Source organism: Doryrhamphus excisus, linkage group LG10 (assembly GCF_037039965.1).
Source record: "Doryrhamphus excisus strain RoL-2023G ecotype Guam linkage group LG10, RoL_Dexc_Guam_v1.1, whole genome shotgun sequence".
NCBI classification, from domain to species: Eukaryota; Metazoa; Chordata; class Actinopteri; order Syngnathiformes; family Syngnathidae; genus Doryrhamphus; species Doryrhamphus excisus.
In genome coordinates, this window is record NC_136366.1 from 15497980 (window position 1) to 15511298 (window position 13319).

Genomic DNA, 13319 nt, shown 5'->3' on the forward strand with positions numbered 1-13319 from the left:
ATGGGCAAAAAGCCACCATTTTTAGTCTTCTCACTGTGCGGTGATATCGGTATCATCATTGCATGCCAGATCTGACGTCTGACCTTGCATCTGTGTCAGGGTGGCTGTCTGGGTCCTGGTTGCTATTTTATTTTTAGGACTGATCATGACAATGTTACCATAAGGAAGACTATTGCATAATGTGCATGAACAACCCATAATACAGTTTCACTCGTCAATCTGTACATGTTACTAGTATGACAAAAGTTATAAGATGTCTCATATCCTCATATCTGGCTAAGGAACAACATCACCTGATCACATAGTATTGACATAAGAAAGGGTGAGTCTCATCCAAAATGAATAGCATGCTTTAATAAATAGCTGATGTCGCCAAGAAGTTTATTTACCTCCCCTTGATATTAATATAAATAAATAATGACTTATATTTGTGTAGTCTAATATAAGTCCTGTTCCACAGCATGCATCGTCAAGCTGGACCTGATCTATCCCAGTACAAAATACTGTCCTAAGTAATGCAGCTTCCTTTTAACTACAGCTGATATAACTACAGCAGGGGTCTCAAACTCAATTTACCTGGGGGCCACTGGAGCTAGGGTCTGGGCAAGGCTGGGCCGCATCAGGTTTTCCAAAAAAAAACAACGCATTTATTAAAAACAGAAAAATATACAAACCTTTTCAGTGCTTTGGTTCCGATTTTCTACAAGAAAAGCTCTGATAAAACATTCCACTGTTCTCAAATATCTTATTTTTTATTTTTCTGCACAAAATAAGATGAAAAATAAATAAACAAATCAAGAATAAAGAAATCAATCAGTAATAAATAAATATAATAATAATAATAAAATAGCAAATAATAAAAACTTAACAAACCACATATAGTTGGTGGGTAGACAAATTATCTTTTTCAGATTAAAATGAACAAAGCATTATTAGAGCCCTGTAGACATGACAAAACACGACTATAGTCACATTTATGCTCTTTTTATTTACAACATATTGCGCAACTGCAGGGTCTTGAGACACATGCTTACTCGCAAACTAGAGAGCTAGCGACCTAAACGGTAGCCTTCAAGTTATTTCCTTTAAACTTAAATAGCCAAAAACTTACCACTTCCACACGGATAGGGAGGATAACTATTAACAGTTATTTAACCTTTAACATGAACATTAATCAAACGTAATAATTTTTTCTGGGTACATGATACCATACAGCATCCATATCAAACTTGCGTGGGCGCACTAACATTAAACTTTCATATCAAGGCGGGGGCCTTAAACTAGTGTCCTGCGGGCCATACTTGGCCCGCGGGCCACATGTTTGAGACCCCTGAACTACAGCATGAGGCCTTCTTCTAACAGCAGGAAGATATAGAACAGAAAAGAACAAAGCTCCACCTACCTCATCACTACCTACCTGCCTGTTAAGGTGTGACTGACTTGGCGTCCTGCCACAGTCATCCAGGCTGCACCGAGACACACCCTGGGGTGGGGATCCGAACTACTGGGTGTCGGTGGGGGAGTTGCTAACTGGAAACTTTACTGTTTAGTCATTGTTTATTTAATCTCAACTCACTTGTAAAACAACCATGAGTTTGTATTTTCATTGATGAATGTTGTTGAAGAAGACTGTCCTATACAGGTAGCTGTGGTAACTATTTGGATTTCATTTTTGGAATAGCTAGTCAGTGTTTCCCACCGGTGTACTGCATTAACCAGCATGCCTTGTGGGCACTTTAAAGTGTTATAGTTAAAAGTTAAAGTGTTTGCTGTTGTAGTTGTGGGCTCTGTGAACTGTGATGCATGTAAGTATTTATGCATAATATTACTTTTTTTTCATCCAAAATGCTAATTTGCAAATGTATATGTGCATGCCCAACCTCAATGGTTGGATAAAGTGATGAATCAGACAATAGTCCCACATGAACTCTAGCACACTCTCACCAAGTTTCTCTCTTTCTCTCGCTTGTCTAGTCCGATCAAGGGGGAGGTTGTCGTTAGGGTCATCTCCATGTACACAGTAGTGTGGCCCACCCACCCACCCACCCACATACACAGAAAAAAAAACCCTGTGGTTTGAGCTCAGTCGGGAAATGAACTTAAGTTATCCTGCCATGATGAATTCTTCACTCTCTGAATTCCTTGTTGTGAGTATTATTTTATAAACCATTCATAGGTGCTTTGTTTAATAATAGAATGGATGGATTGAAGGAGTTGTATTTGGACGGTTGGTTGATATTAGTTATATATTATGGTAATGGTAATGGTTTTATTTCATTTGAACATGCATCAGATTACAATTGAATGCATCACATAATCAGTTCACAGTTCCACATGTCCAAAAGGAGTAGGAAGAAGCAAAGCTTATTAAATCCTACCCCTCCATCTGGTACTTTTACAACCAGAAACTGTTACATTTGTTCACTTCCTGCTTTCCATAATACAGTTTAAGGTTTTTTTGGTTTTTTTTTTTTAAATAGTAATAAAAAATTAAATAATGTACCTTGTACCGAAGTACGAGGTGATATGAGCATCCAATGACATAATGTGTACCATAGTAAGTGTCAATATAGTGATATATATAGCACATCATGACTGGTTCAAGACTCTTCATCCTTGTATTTAGCAAACATCAACTGCTTGTATTGTTTCTTGAATTGGCTCATCGTTGTGCATTGTTTGAGGTCCTTACTCAATCCATTCCATAGTTTGATTCCACATACTGAAATGCTATGGCTAGCATAACGTAGTCCTAGCATAGAAGTGTTTCAAATGTACTTCTTCCCTGAGATCATATTTCTCCTCTCTTGTAGAGAAGTATTGGATGACATTTTTAGCTAATTGGTTGTTTTTAGCCTTATGCATTATTTTAGCTGTTTGAAGATGAACTATATCAGCAAGTTGAAGTATTTGTGATTTTAGAAATAAGGAGTTAGTATGTTCTCTGTAGGCGGCATTATGAATTATCCTTAATGACCTTTTTTGCAGTACATTTAGCGAGTGAAGATTGCTTTTATAGTTATTAGCCCATATTTCCACACAATAAGTAAGATATGGTAGAACCAGAGAGCAATAAAGAGTGTGGAGTGATTTCTGATTGAGAACAAATTTTGCTTTGTTCAATACTGAAATATTTCTGGCCACCTTATGTTGTATATTTGTAATATGAGGTTCCCAGCTCATATATTTTCATCTATTGTGATACCCAGAAATGTATTTTCGTTCACATATTAGTTGCAGTTATTTGGTGTGAGCTAGTGATTGTGGGTAATGTCACTGTTTTTGTCTGGCAATGTTAATAGTACAACAGTTATACAGCTATTGCTGGTATTTGTCCGACAGTATTCAGCTCTGTGAAAACTATTTTTACTTCTAATATGTCTTCACAACTTTTCCCAGCAAAGCAGATGTGGGAAAACCAGCTATGCTGACACACACACACAAAACATGTTTATAAAGGTTTTAAATCAAAGCAAAAGAAGTATCATGTACTGAATTTAGCAAGAATAAATATGAATGTATAACATTGTGTTGTTCTTCTGATAAAAAAACATCCATATTAGCATATGTGGACAACATATGTTGCTTCAATTCTGTTTGTATCACAATAACAATTCCATGAACGTCTTTTTATTAAACATCATTATCGCACCGTGTCATGACCATCCAGCCCACTCGTGTTATGAATGCAGTCACTCATAATGTGAGTGGGGAATTAATGGCCATATGTACTTTTTCTACGTGAGTGTGATAATTGACTTTGTTCTGTAGGTTGCAACACTCCTCTCAGCGGATTGTACTAATATTATAACAGTGATTCCCTCATATTCTGATGTTCAATATGTTCAATATTCATATGAAACTGATCGACACAAATAAATCTGGACCGCCACATAATACATTTGGGTGTAAAACACTGTATTTAATTATATTTACTATAATTACAGAATGTGCAGGTTTTCATGCACAACCTTTTGAAAGTAGCACGGCTGACAAAAGCACATCTTGGCTTGCTCGTGATTGGCATTCTTATTCGTTGGCTTCGCTTGCCTGCTGGCAAACCAACAGAAAGATATCACTTGCACTGATTGACATTAAAGACATGAATCAAAAGTGGAAATTTTACACTGGAATTAAGTTGTGCACGATGGAGAGGCACGTGCCGATTTGTGTGTATTTGCAAAGTACAAAGTATCACTAGGAACTGTACTTTTATGTTGAACACTCATCAGACAATTTATTAGGTACATCTGCATATCCCCAATGAGATCAAGTCGTGAGTTTTGATTGACATTGTCAATGAGTTATTAACTTGGCAATATGTTTTTTATGTCAATTTATAATCTTATTTTAATAAGCTTGACATTGTCCTCTGATTTCAGATCGACATTTGCAACAAAACATGACTATTGTAATTATTAGATTAGATTCCTCTCCAGAAGCATCTCTTTCTCTCTTCAATTGCCATTGTTTATTCACAACTTCAATATGCCTCACATTTTAAAGTGTAAATGTGCAGGTACTTGCCGTTAATGAATAATTAGCCTGGACGTCAGGTTCCTGTTGGCCGGATGGACTGTAGCTAAACAAACACATAGTGTACAGCTATGGTGTGTTCAAGGACTGCTGACAAAGGTGCGAAATCATAACAGCGAAAAAGAAAACATTGTCAACTAAGCATAAAGACATAAACACATAGAAGTTGTGGTACATGTATGTATGTTGCTATTATCAGATATTTATGAATTATTAAGGACTGCTGCTGAATGAGATCTGATCTCCTGTGGGGGGGAAAAATCCTATTTTGGGAGGAAAAAAAACAACAAAAATTTGAGCAGAAATTTGAGCAAATTTGAGTGCTGAATCGCGAATGTACGGGCATCCACTGTATTGCCACATCACATCCATCCATTTTCTGTACCACTTATCCTCACAAGAGTATGCTGGAGCCTATCCCAGCTGTCTTTGGGCGAGATGCGGGGTACACCCTGGACTGGTTGCCAGCACCTTGCAATTTTACACCAAAACGCTCTTGGCTGTATTTTTTATTTTTTAGCGTGAACAACCACAACAGTTGATTAGTTATTTTGCTAGAAGATAATAAATATACATTATCAATTTTTTTTTTATTTTTTTTTTGAGCACATGACTCAATTGAGCGTGATCAGCATGTCCTGCCAGGGTGACTCATCCAGTCTGCTGTCTCTCAGTCGACAGCCGCCATCGAAGCACGAGCCCGGACACGCCCACGCTACTTTTCACCTCCACTAACTTGAATCCTTCCCTCATCATGTCCTTGTTTGTCTCCTCTGCTCTCAGAGCTTTGTGTTCACCTCCTCAGTCTGTCTGCCCCTCTCCTCTGGCCTCCTTCCCTCCGCTGGTGATTCACGGCGAGCTTTGCTTTGACTCAACATGTTGCCTAACGTCTGGCAAACTGACACAGTTGTCTGCGAAATATGCCGCAACGTTACTTTCTCCTCGTTTTCTGTCCAGAATGAATCAACATAATGACTTTTGCCTCATTCCCGAACACACTGAACTATGCAGACTGATAACATGACAATATTTTTTACCTAATTTTTCAACTAATAACATATATTTAAAAAGTTATATATTTTTTCATCATTGCCATCAATATGGAAAACTGGAAATCTGAAAAAAAGTAAAAGTAATCGTCATAATATTTAGCAATTTAAAGCCATGATGGATGGCAGCGGTGTAGTACAAGTCTTTTGATTGGCTGCCAGTGAGTACATTGTGAGGTCATATGAATGATTTGTTACAGGGTTTGGTGTGTGACGACAACACAGGAGGAGGACTGCAGAGGTTTGCTGCCTTGAGTGAGGAGTTGACCTTTCACCTCCAGCAGCTGCAGACAGAGACTGAGCACGAGATCAAGAACTTACAAAAGAAGTGAGTAAATCATTTTTGTGAAGCGCATTCGAAGTAATCCACAGATTTTTTCAAATCCAAAATACACTTGAGTTTTGGTCAAAAAAGTATTGTGTATTTGTATTTTACTTTTTTATCATTTATAGTTATTAAAAAAAAAATTTTCCCCCCTGGAAAACACATCTGATTCACTATGAGGCAGTAATAAGCCTATCAATATTGCTGAACAATAATTGTCCAATAAATTAGTATGGTGGATAATTGATATCACTGACAATATTAACTTTTCCTTAATAATATGGCATAATAATAACAGTACATCAAAGCAAAAGTGATAACATAAAATGTTGGCTTTTCAAACCTACTGAAAGGTTACATTTCTTTTACAATGCAGTGCTTGACACCGTCTGTGAGCGCACACTATTTTGTGCTGTTTCGTGTATATATTCATTCATTTTCTACCGAAGTGAGTAAATCATTTTTGCGAAGTGCATTTGAAGTAATCCACAGACTTTTCAAATCCAAAATACAATTGATTTTTGGTCAAAAAAGTATTTTATATTTTTATATTTTTATATTTTTATATTTTTATATTTTTATATTTTTATATTTTTATATTTTTATATTTTTATATTTTTATATTTTTATATTTTTATATTTTTATATTTTTATATTTTTATATTGGGCTTATTACCGACTCATAGTGAATCAGATGTGTTTTCCGGGAGAACATTTTTTTTATAACTATAAACAATTAAAAAGTAATTTTTATATTACTTTTATATTAATTATATATGATAGGGGAGAGGCGGGGCACACCCTGGACTGGTCGCCAGCCAATCACAGGGCACATATAGACAAACGTCGCTAATTAACCTAGCATGTTTTTGGAATGTGGGAGGAAACCGGAGTCCCCGGAGAAAACCCACGCATGCACGGGGAGAACACATAGAGATGGCCAAGACTGGAATCGAACTCGAGTCTCCTAACTCTGTGACCTGTGCGCTAAACACTTGTCCAGCCCGTTTCGTGTATATTTACTTGCATATTTACTGCTGAACAAATGCCTCAGGAAGCATTGATTGTTGGGACTAAGGCTCACTGTTGGCTCCGCCTCTACGTACTGCAACAAAGATGCTTGATCGCTGACAGGAGGGGTCACTCTCTCTGTTCAATCCACTATAGATCCAGTGTGCACAGACACATTGCAGAGTGAGATCTATTATTTAGATGCTTTAAATTTGATTTATCCCTAAAAAATGTGTTCTCTGAACACAATATATTTTATTGGTAAATGATACCTTTTAAAAATACACTTTCTGTTTCGGTTAAACCCTCAATTGTTTTCTTTGAGATGAAGTCCCGCTGTGTTGTGTTTGAACATGTGAGTAGGAGGCAGCTCAGTCTGGCTTTGTAATGTTTTTCACAGCTGAAACACGACTGGGGAAGTTTGCCTGTATCTCATAACAGCAGTGGGTTTTGGTTCTACAGGATAAACCAGGATCCTGCCTCTAGCTCAAGTACATTTTGTCTCGTTAGAGTAGTTTAGTTTCTCTTCATTTAGACCTTTTAAAGAGTTTCACCACACGCGGTTCCAGGTTTATCTTGCTTTATCTGTGTTTCCTGGTTTGATGGCTTCCTTCTACATAAAATGAAACTGCAGTTCTTTGTGTCAGTTTTCTGCAATGACGTTTATTATGAAGGTACAGTGGTTGAGTGGTTAGCGCTGTAGACCTCACAGCTAGGAGACCAGGGTTCAATTCCACCCTCGGCCATCTCTGTGTGGAGTTTGCATGTTCTCCCCGTGCATGCGTGGGTTTTCTCCGGGTACTCCGGTTTCCTCCCACATTCCAAAAACATGCTAGGTTAATTAGCGACTCCAAATTGTCCATAGGTATGAATGTGAGTGCGAATGGTTGTTTGTCTATATGTGCCCTGTGATTGGCTGGCGACCAATCCAGGGTGTACCCCGCCTCTCGCCCGAAAACAGCCCATTATTAAAGCCACTAACACATGAAATAATACCGCTATAATATGTATAATCAGAGAAAATTAGCCATTTAGGGGAGCAGAAGCGGTGGCGGACAGGAAGTGATGTCAAGGGTTCAGAGTTGAATTTCAGCTTGTTTTGGGCTATGGACGCAATAGTAATCTGTGTTATCAATATTGTTCTTGTGCCCTTTAGGAGACAATTTAAACCTGCAATAAAAGCCTGTTGTTCCAGCAATCAAGGCTGGTGCTTGTCTCCCTGAACTATTACTGACACCTAGTGACCAGTGTAAATACTGCATCCACAAGTCTCAATGACTTATGCTGTATTTTATTTTAATTTAAGACATTTTTATACAGCGGTCGAGTGGTTAGCGTGGAAACCTCACAGCTAGGAGACCAGGGTTCAATTCCACCCTCGGCCATCTCTGTGTGGAGTTTGCATGTTCTCCCCGTGCATGCGTGGGTTTTCTCCGGGTACTCCGGTTTCCTCCCACATTCCAAAAAACATGCTAGGACTCCAAATTGTCCATAGGTATGAATGTGAGTGTGAATGGTTGTTTGTCTATATGTGCTCTGTGATTGGCTGGCCACCAGTCCAGAGTGTACCCCGCCTCGTGAGGAAAAAGCGGTAGAAAATGAAAGTATGAACGGATGTTCTTATCACAAGTGTAAAACCCGTTCACTGGCTCTTTTGTGTAGAAAGGAAATCTTTAGATGTGAGTAAGTGATATCCGCCTCACCCTATTTGTTCCCCCGTGTCGATGCGCCTGCCATGACAGGTACTTTGGCAAAACAACACTTAAATGAGTCTTGCAAGCTAAAACACATCTCAGGATTTAAGGTGTTCTGCCCACACACACACACACTTCTGACACACTTCCTGGAAATCACTGTGGAATCTTGGCCCTTAGATGAATATGCTTACATCATACTCAGATCAAATACAAGTTTATAGCCCTGTATAAGAAATTGTACGTATTGTCATGGCGCACCCTGAACAGGATATGCACAGCCAGCTGTTTTGTCCAGGGGTTTCCTTGCCTTTTGAATTTTCATGACACCAATACTTTTTCACGTTTTTTTTAGAAATCAATTTTTGTTCATGGGTGCTGTATGATTATTTTTTGGTTTTATTTTGAGTCTGAAGTGTAATGATTGAAATAGACTACTGGGTGTATTGCTGTGGTTTGTAGTGAGTTGCTTACACAGTTACGATTCAGCATTCACAACCTTACAAATATTGTCAAAAAAACTATTTTAGTACTACTTTTGGATGGATTGAACATTTTGGAAGACTTCTTATGGGCACTGTGTCTGGGCTGATTAATAAATCAATGAATTAATCTCACAATAAATGAAAATGAACTGATCCCACCTCCAATCAGGCAGGAAGAAAGTTCACTGTGTTGTCTGGTTTCAGCACCTTGGCACGTTTATTGCCCTTTTTTTCCAGTCACACACTCTTTTTGGCTTGGTGTGGGTGGAGGCGGGGCTGGTGACATACACACAGAGTGTGTATACATTCATTCATTTTCAACCGCTTTTCCTCATAAGGGTCGCAGGGGGTGCTGGAGCCTATCCCAGCTGTCTTTGGGCGAGAGGCGGGGTACACCCTGGACTGGTTGCCAGCCAATCACAGGGCACATATAGACAAACAACCATTCACACTCACATTCATACCTATGGACAATTTGGAGTCGCTAATTAACCTAGCATGTTTTTGGAATGTGGGAGGAAACCGGAGTACCCGGAGAAAACCCACTCATGCACGGGGAGAACATGCAAACTCCACACAGAGATGGCCGAGGGTGGAATTGAACCCTGGTCTCCTAGCTGTGAGGTCTACGCGCGAACCACTCGACCACCGTGCATCCTGCAGCCACAATATAAGTAAAAATATATATATTTCCAATATGTGACTGCAAGTGTTGAGATAGGTGGCGGTGACGGTAGTTTATAAAAATTAAGAAATACAATAAATAACACCCACATAGTATAGTATTTTCACCTGCAATTATATGGATTCATGTAATTATGGAGTCCTATTTACGCAAGCACCTAATCAGAACACACCCGACAGCTGGCATTGTGTGTGTGTGTGTGTTTCAGGGATTTGACACATTGTTTTACCATGTGGCATATGCCAGTGTTTTTATAGGCGCATGTAAATGTGTGTATATTCTCACTGGAAGCAACACACACACACACACTTCATTGTTAATTATGGCGTTTTCAATGCGGTAGATGATTTTCTTCATCACTCGTCACACTTTTTAATGAAGACCTTGCAGTGTTTAAGAATGGTCTGGACTGACAGTTGCATGCTTTATTTGAGGATCTATCTATCTATCCATCCATCCATCCCATCCATCGTTCATCGTGGGCATGCTGGAGCCTATCCCAGCTGTCTTTGGGAGAGAGGCGGGGTACACCCTGGACTGGTCGCCTTCATTATTTATTTCAACAATTATTTTTCCAGGAAATATTAATAATTTCTACAAGGATTTCTAAAACCATATTTTGCCATTTAGACAAACATATTCCTGTTTTTAATAAATGACAGCAATTTGCAGTGGAATGTATTACATCATGAGTTTGACTTCCTTCTATGTCGCTGTCACATGTCTGGCTGGTCTTGTTGCAGTGAATATTTGCTCGCTGCCTTAACATAGGTACTTAATCACAATGCGCATAGCTATGAAAATACAGTTGTGTTTGCTGAAGGAAGGCCTGGAGGAAATGTATGTCGAGATACTTGATGGCTCGGTGTTTCCACGCCTCTTTCAAACTGGTTGACAGGTAGTGAATTATGTGAGGTAGTAAAACGTGACAGAAGATGTTTATGATTGAAATGTCAACGCCACAAGAGCATGTTTTATTTTTTTTAAATCAAGAATAAACGTGTTGCCTTATTACATTCATATTATTTGGTATTATTTGCGGATGATACCACTGCTTTTTGTTCTGGAGGGAGTACAGACGAAATCATTAGAAAGGTCAGAGAAGAAATGGTCACACTAAAAAAATGGTTTGATGATAATAGATTGTCCTTGAACCTAAGTAAAACTAAAATCATGCTGGTTGCTAACAGCAGAAAGGACACACACCAGTAAATACAAATAGACGGTGCGGACATTGAAAGGGTGAACAAAAATACATTTCTGGGGATCACAATAGATGAAAATATGAGCTGGAAACCTCATATTACAAATATACAACATAAGGTGGCCAGAAATATTTCAGTATTGAACAAAGCAAAATTTATTCTCAATCAGAAATCACTCCACACTCTTTATTGCTCTCTGGTTCTACCATATCTTACTTATTGTGTGGAAATATGGGCTAATAACTATAAAAGCAATCTTCACTTGATAAATGTACTGCAAAAAAGGTCAGTAAGGATAATTCATAATGCCGCCTACAGAGAACATACTAACTCCTTATTTCTAAAATCACAAATACTTCAACTTGCTGATATAGTTCATCTTCAAACAGCTAAAATAATGCATAAGGCTAAAAACAAACAATTACCTAAAAATGGAATCCAACAATAAAAAACAACCTTAAACTGTATTATGGAAAGCAGGAAGTGAACAAATGTAACAATTACTGATTGTAAAAGTACCAGATGGAGGGGTAGGATTTAATAAGCTTTGCTTCTTCCTACTCCTTTTGGACATGTGGAACTGTGAACTGATTATGTGATGCATTCAATTGTAATCTGATGCATGTTCAAATGAAATAAAACCATTACCATTACCATTCATGTCTGTGTGTTTATCAGGCACCTGCACATTGAAGGTCGTCTGCATCAGCTGACCTCTGAGTTGCTTGTGCTGCGTGAGAAGAAGAAACAGATCCAGCAAGAATTCACCAGTAACCCCACCCTTCAAACATCCACTGTAAGAAAACATCATAAATCCTGTCGTTATGTCAATCATGACCTCGACCTCATGACCCATCAGCTCATTAGTATTGTATATTGAATATTTTATATATATATATATATATATATATATATATATATGATATGATATTTATCCTCAGGCGCAGTTGTGTGCTTGTCAGGAACTTCACACCTCCATCGGTGAGAGTTTGATCCAGTTTGAGAGGCTTGTGTTTCAAAAGGAGGCACTGAGCGCGCTCTGTAACCTTCTGAGCCAAGACCTGCACCGATATCAAGAAGACACGAGCAGGCTAACACGTTTCACTAAGCTCATACTCAACCATTGGGACAGGTACACAATAAATATAGTATTGTATTATGACTGTGGGGGGTGCACGGCGGATGAGTGGCTAGCGTGCATGCCACACAGCTAGGAGACCCGAGTTTGAGTTCACCCTCGGCCATCTCTGTGTGGAGTTTGCATGTTCTCCCCGTGCATGCGTGGGTTTTCTCCGGGTACTCCGGTTTCCTCCCACATTCCAAAAACATGCTAGGTTAATTAGTGACTCCAAATTGCTGGGATAGGCTCCTGCACCACCCCGTGACCCTTGTGAGGATAAGTGGTATAAAATGAATGCATGAATTATAACTGTCTCTAAAATGCACCAGTGTTGTCCATAACATACACCTATCCATGCAATAATCCTCAGCGCTACCATGACGACCGTTTGTGCAAATTAACAGTTCATAGATTTGACAGTATTTGTGATACATTTAGTGTATATAGTTATACTAGTGTTCACAAAGCAAATGATAAGACTGGCTTTTTCCTTCAGGTCAAAAGAGGAAGACGTGACCTCCACCAACAGCCCCAGTGGCCCCAGCATGCAGGAAAAGAACGAGACGGTGCAAGAAAGCAACATGGTATAGTAAAACGTCAACCATCTAATATTGCATTGCATTGCATTGAGTGAACTGCCATGACATGTGACTTTAGCTTGTGTGCATTCAATGACCTAACATTGTTGGTTTTAATACCAAATGCCTTTATGGAGATGGCACATTTAGGTGCTTTGGACATTTTGGAAAAATACTTTGGCGCTTTATCATGAATTCAGCACAAGTTTGTTTCACGGCATTGTGGTTCTGAAGGTTCTGTATGAGCCGTTTGAGTTCTTCCACTCCAAAACTATCTGAGAACGCCTTTATTGATCTTGTTTTGTGTATTGGGGGAACATAAGAGGAACTCACTTAGATTGTTGTCATGGGACTATAAATGGTCAGAAAGTTAAAAAGGTCGCCAGCCAATCACAGGGCACATATAGACAAACAACCATTTACATATAACATTCATTCATGTATTCATTTTCTACTGCTTATCCTCATGAGGGTCACGGGGGGTGCTGGAGCCTATCCCAGCTGTCTTCGGGCGAGAGGCGAGGTACACCCTGGACTGGTCGCCAGCCAAGGGCACAAGAACAATATTTATAAATACAGGTTACTATTGCGTCCATAGCCCAAAACAAGCCAAAATTCAACTCTGAACCCT

At 38.9% G+C, this 13319-nt stretch overlaps 1 protein-coding gene across 4 annotated transcripts in view; it reads left to right on the forward strand.

The window, feature by feature from the left end:
• LOC131106959 (uncharacterized) overlaps nucleotides 1-13319 on the forward strand; it is a 47064-nt gene that overhangs the window by 14173 nt on the left and 19572 nt on the right. For 2 of the 4 annotated variants that reach the window (XM_058056531.2, XM_078794193.1), the window contains exons 2-5: nucleotides 5786-5913; nucleotides 11669-11786; nucleotides 11932-12122; nucleotides 12607-12694. In XM_058056531.2, coding sequence (XP_057912514.2) covers nucleotides 12656-12694 — 39 coding nt within the window. In that variant the 5' untranslated portion in view covers nucleotides 5786-5913; nucleotides 11669-11786; nucleotides 11932-12122; nucleotides 12607-12655. The remainder of the gene's footprint in view (nucleotides 1-5785; nucleotides 5914-11668; nucleotides 11787-11931; nucleotides 12123-12606; nucleotides 12695-13319) is intronic. The other 2 variants (XM_078794192.1, XM_078794194.1) reach the window with 1 other exon arrangement.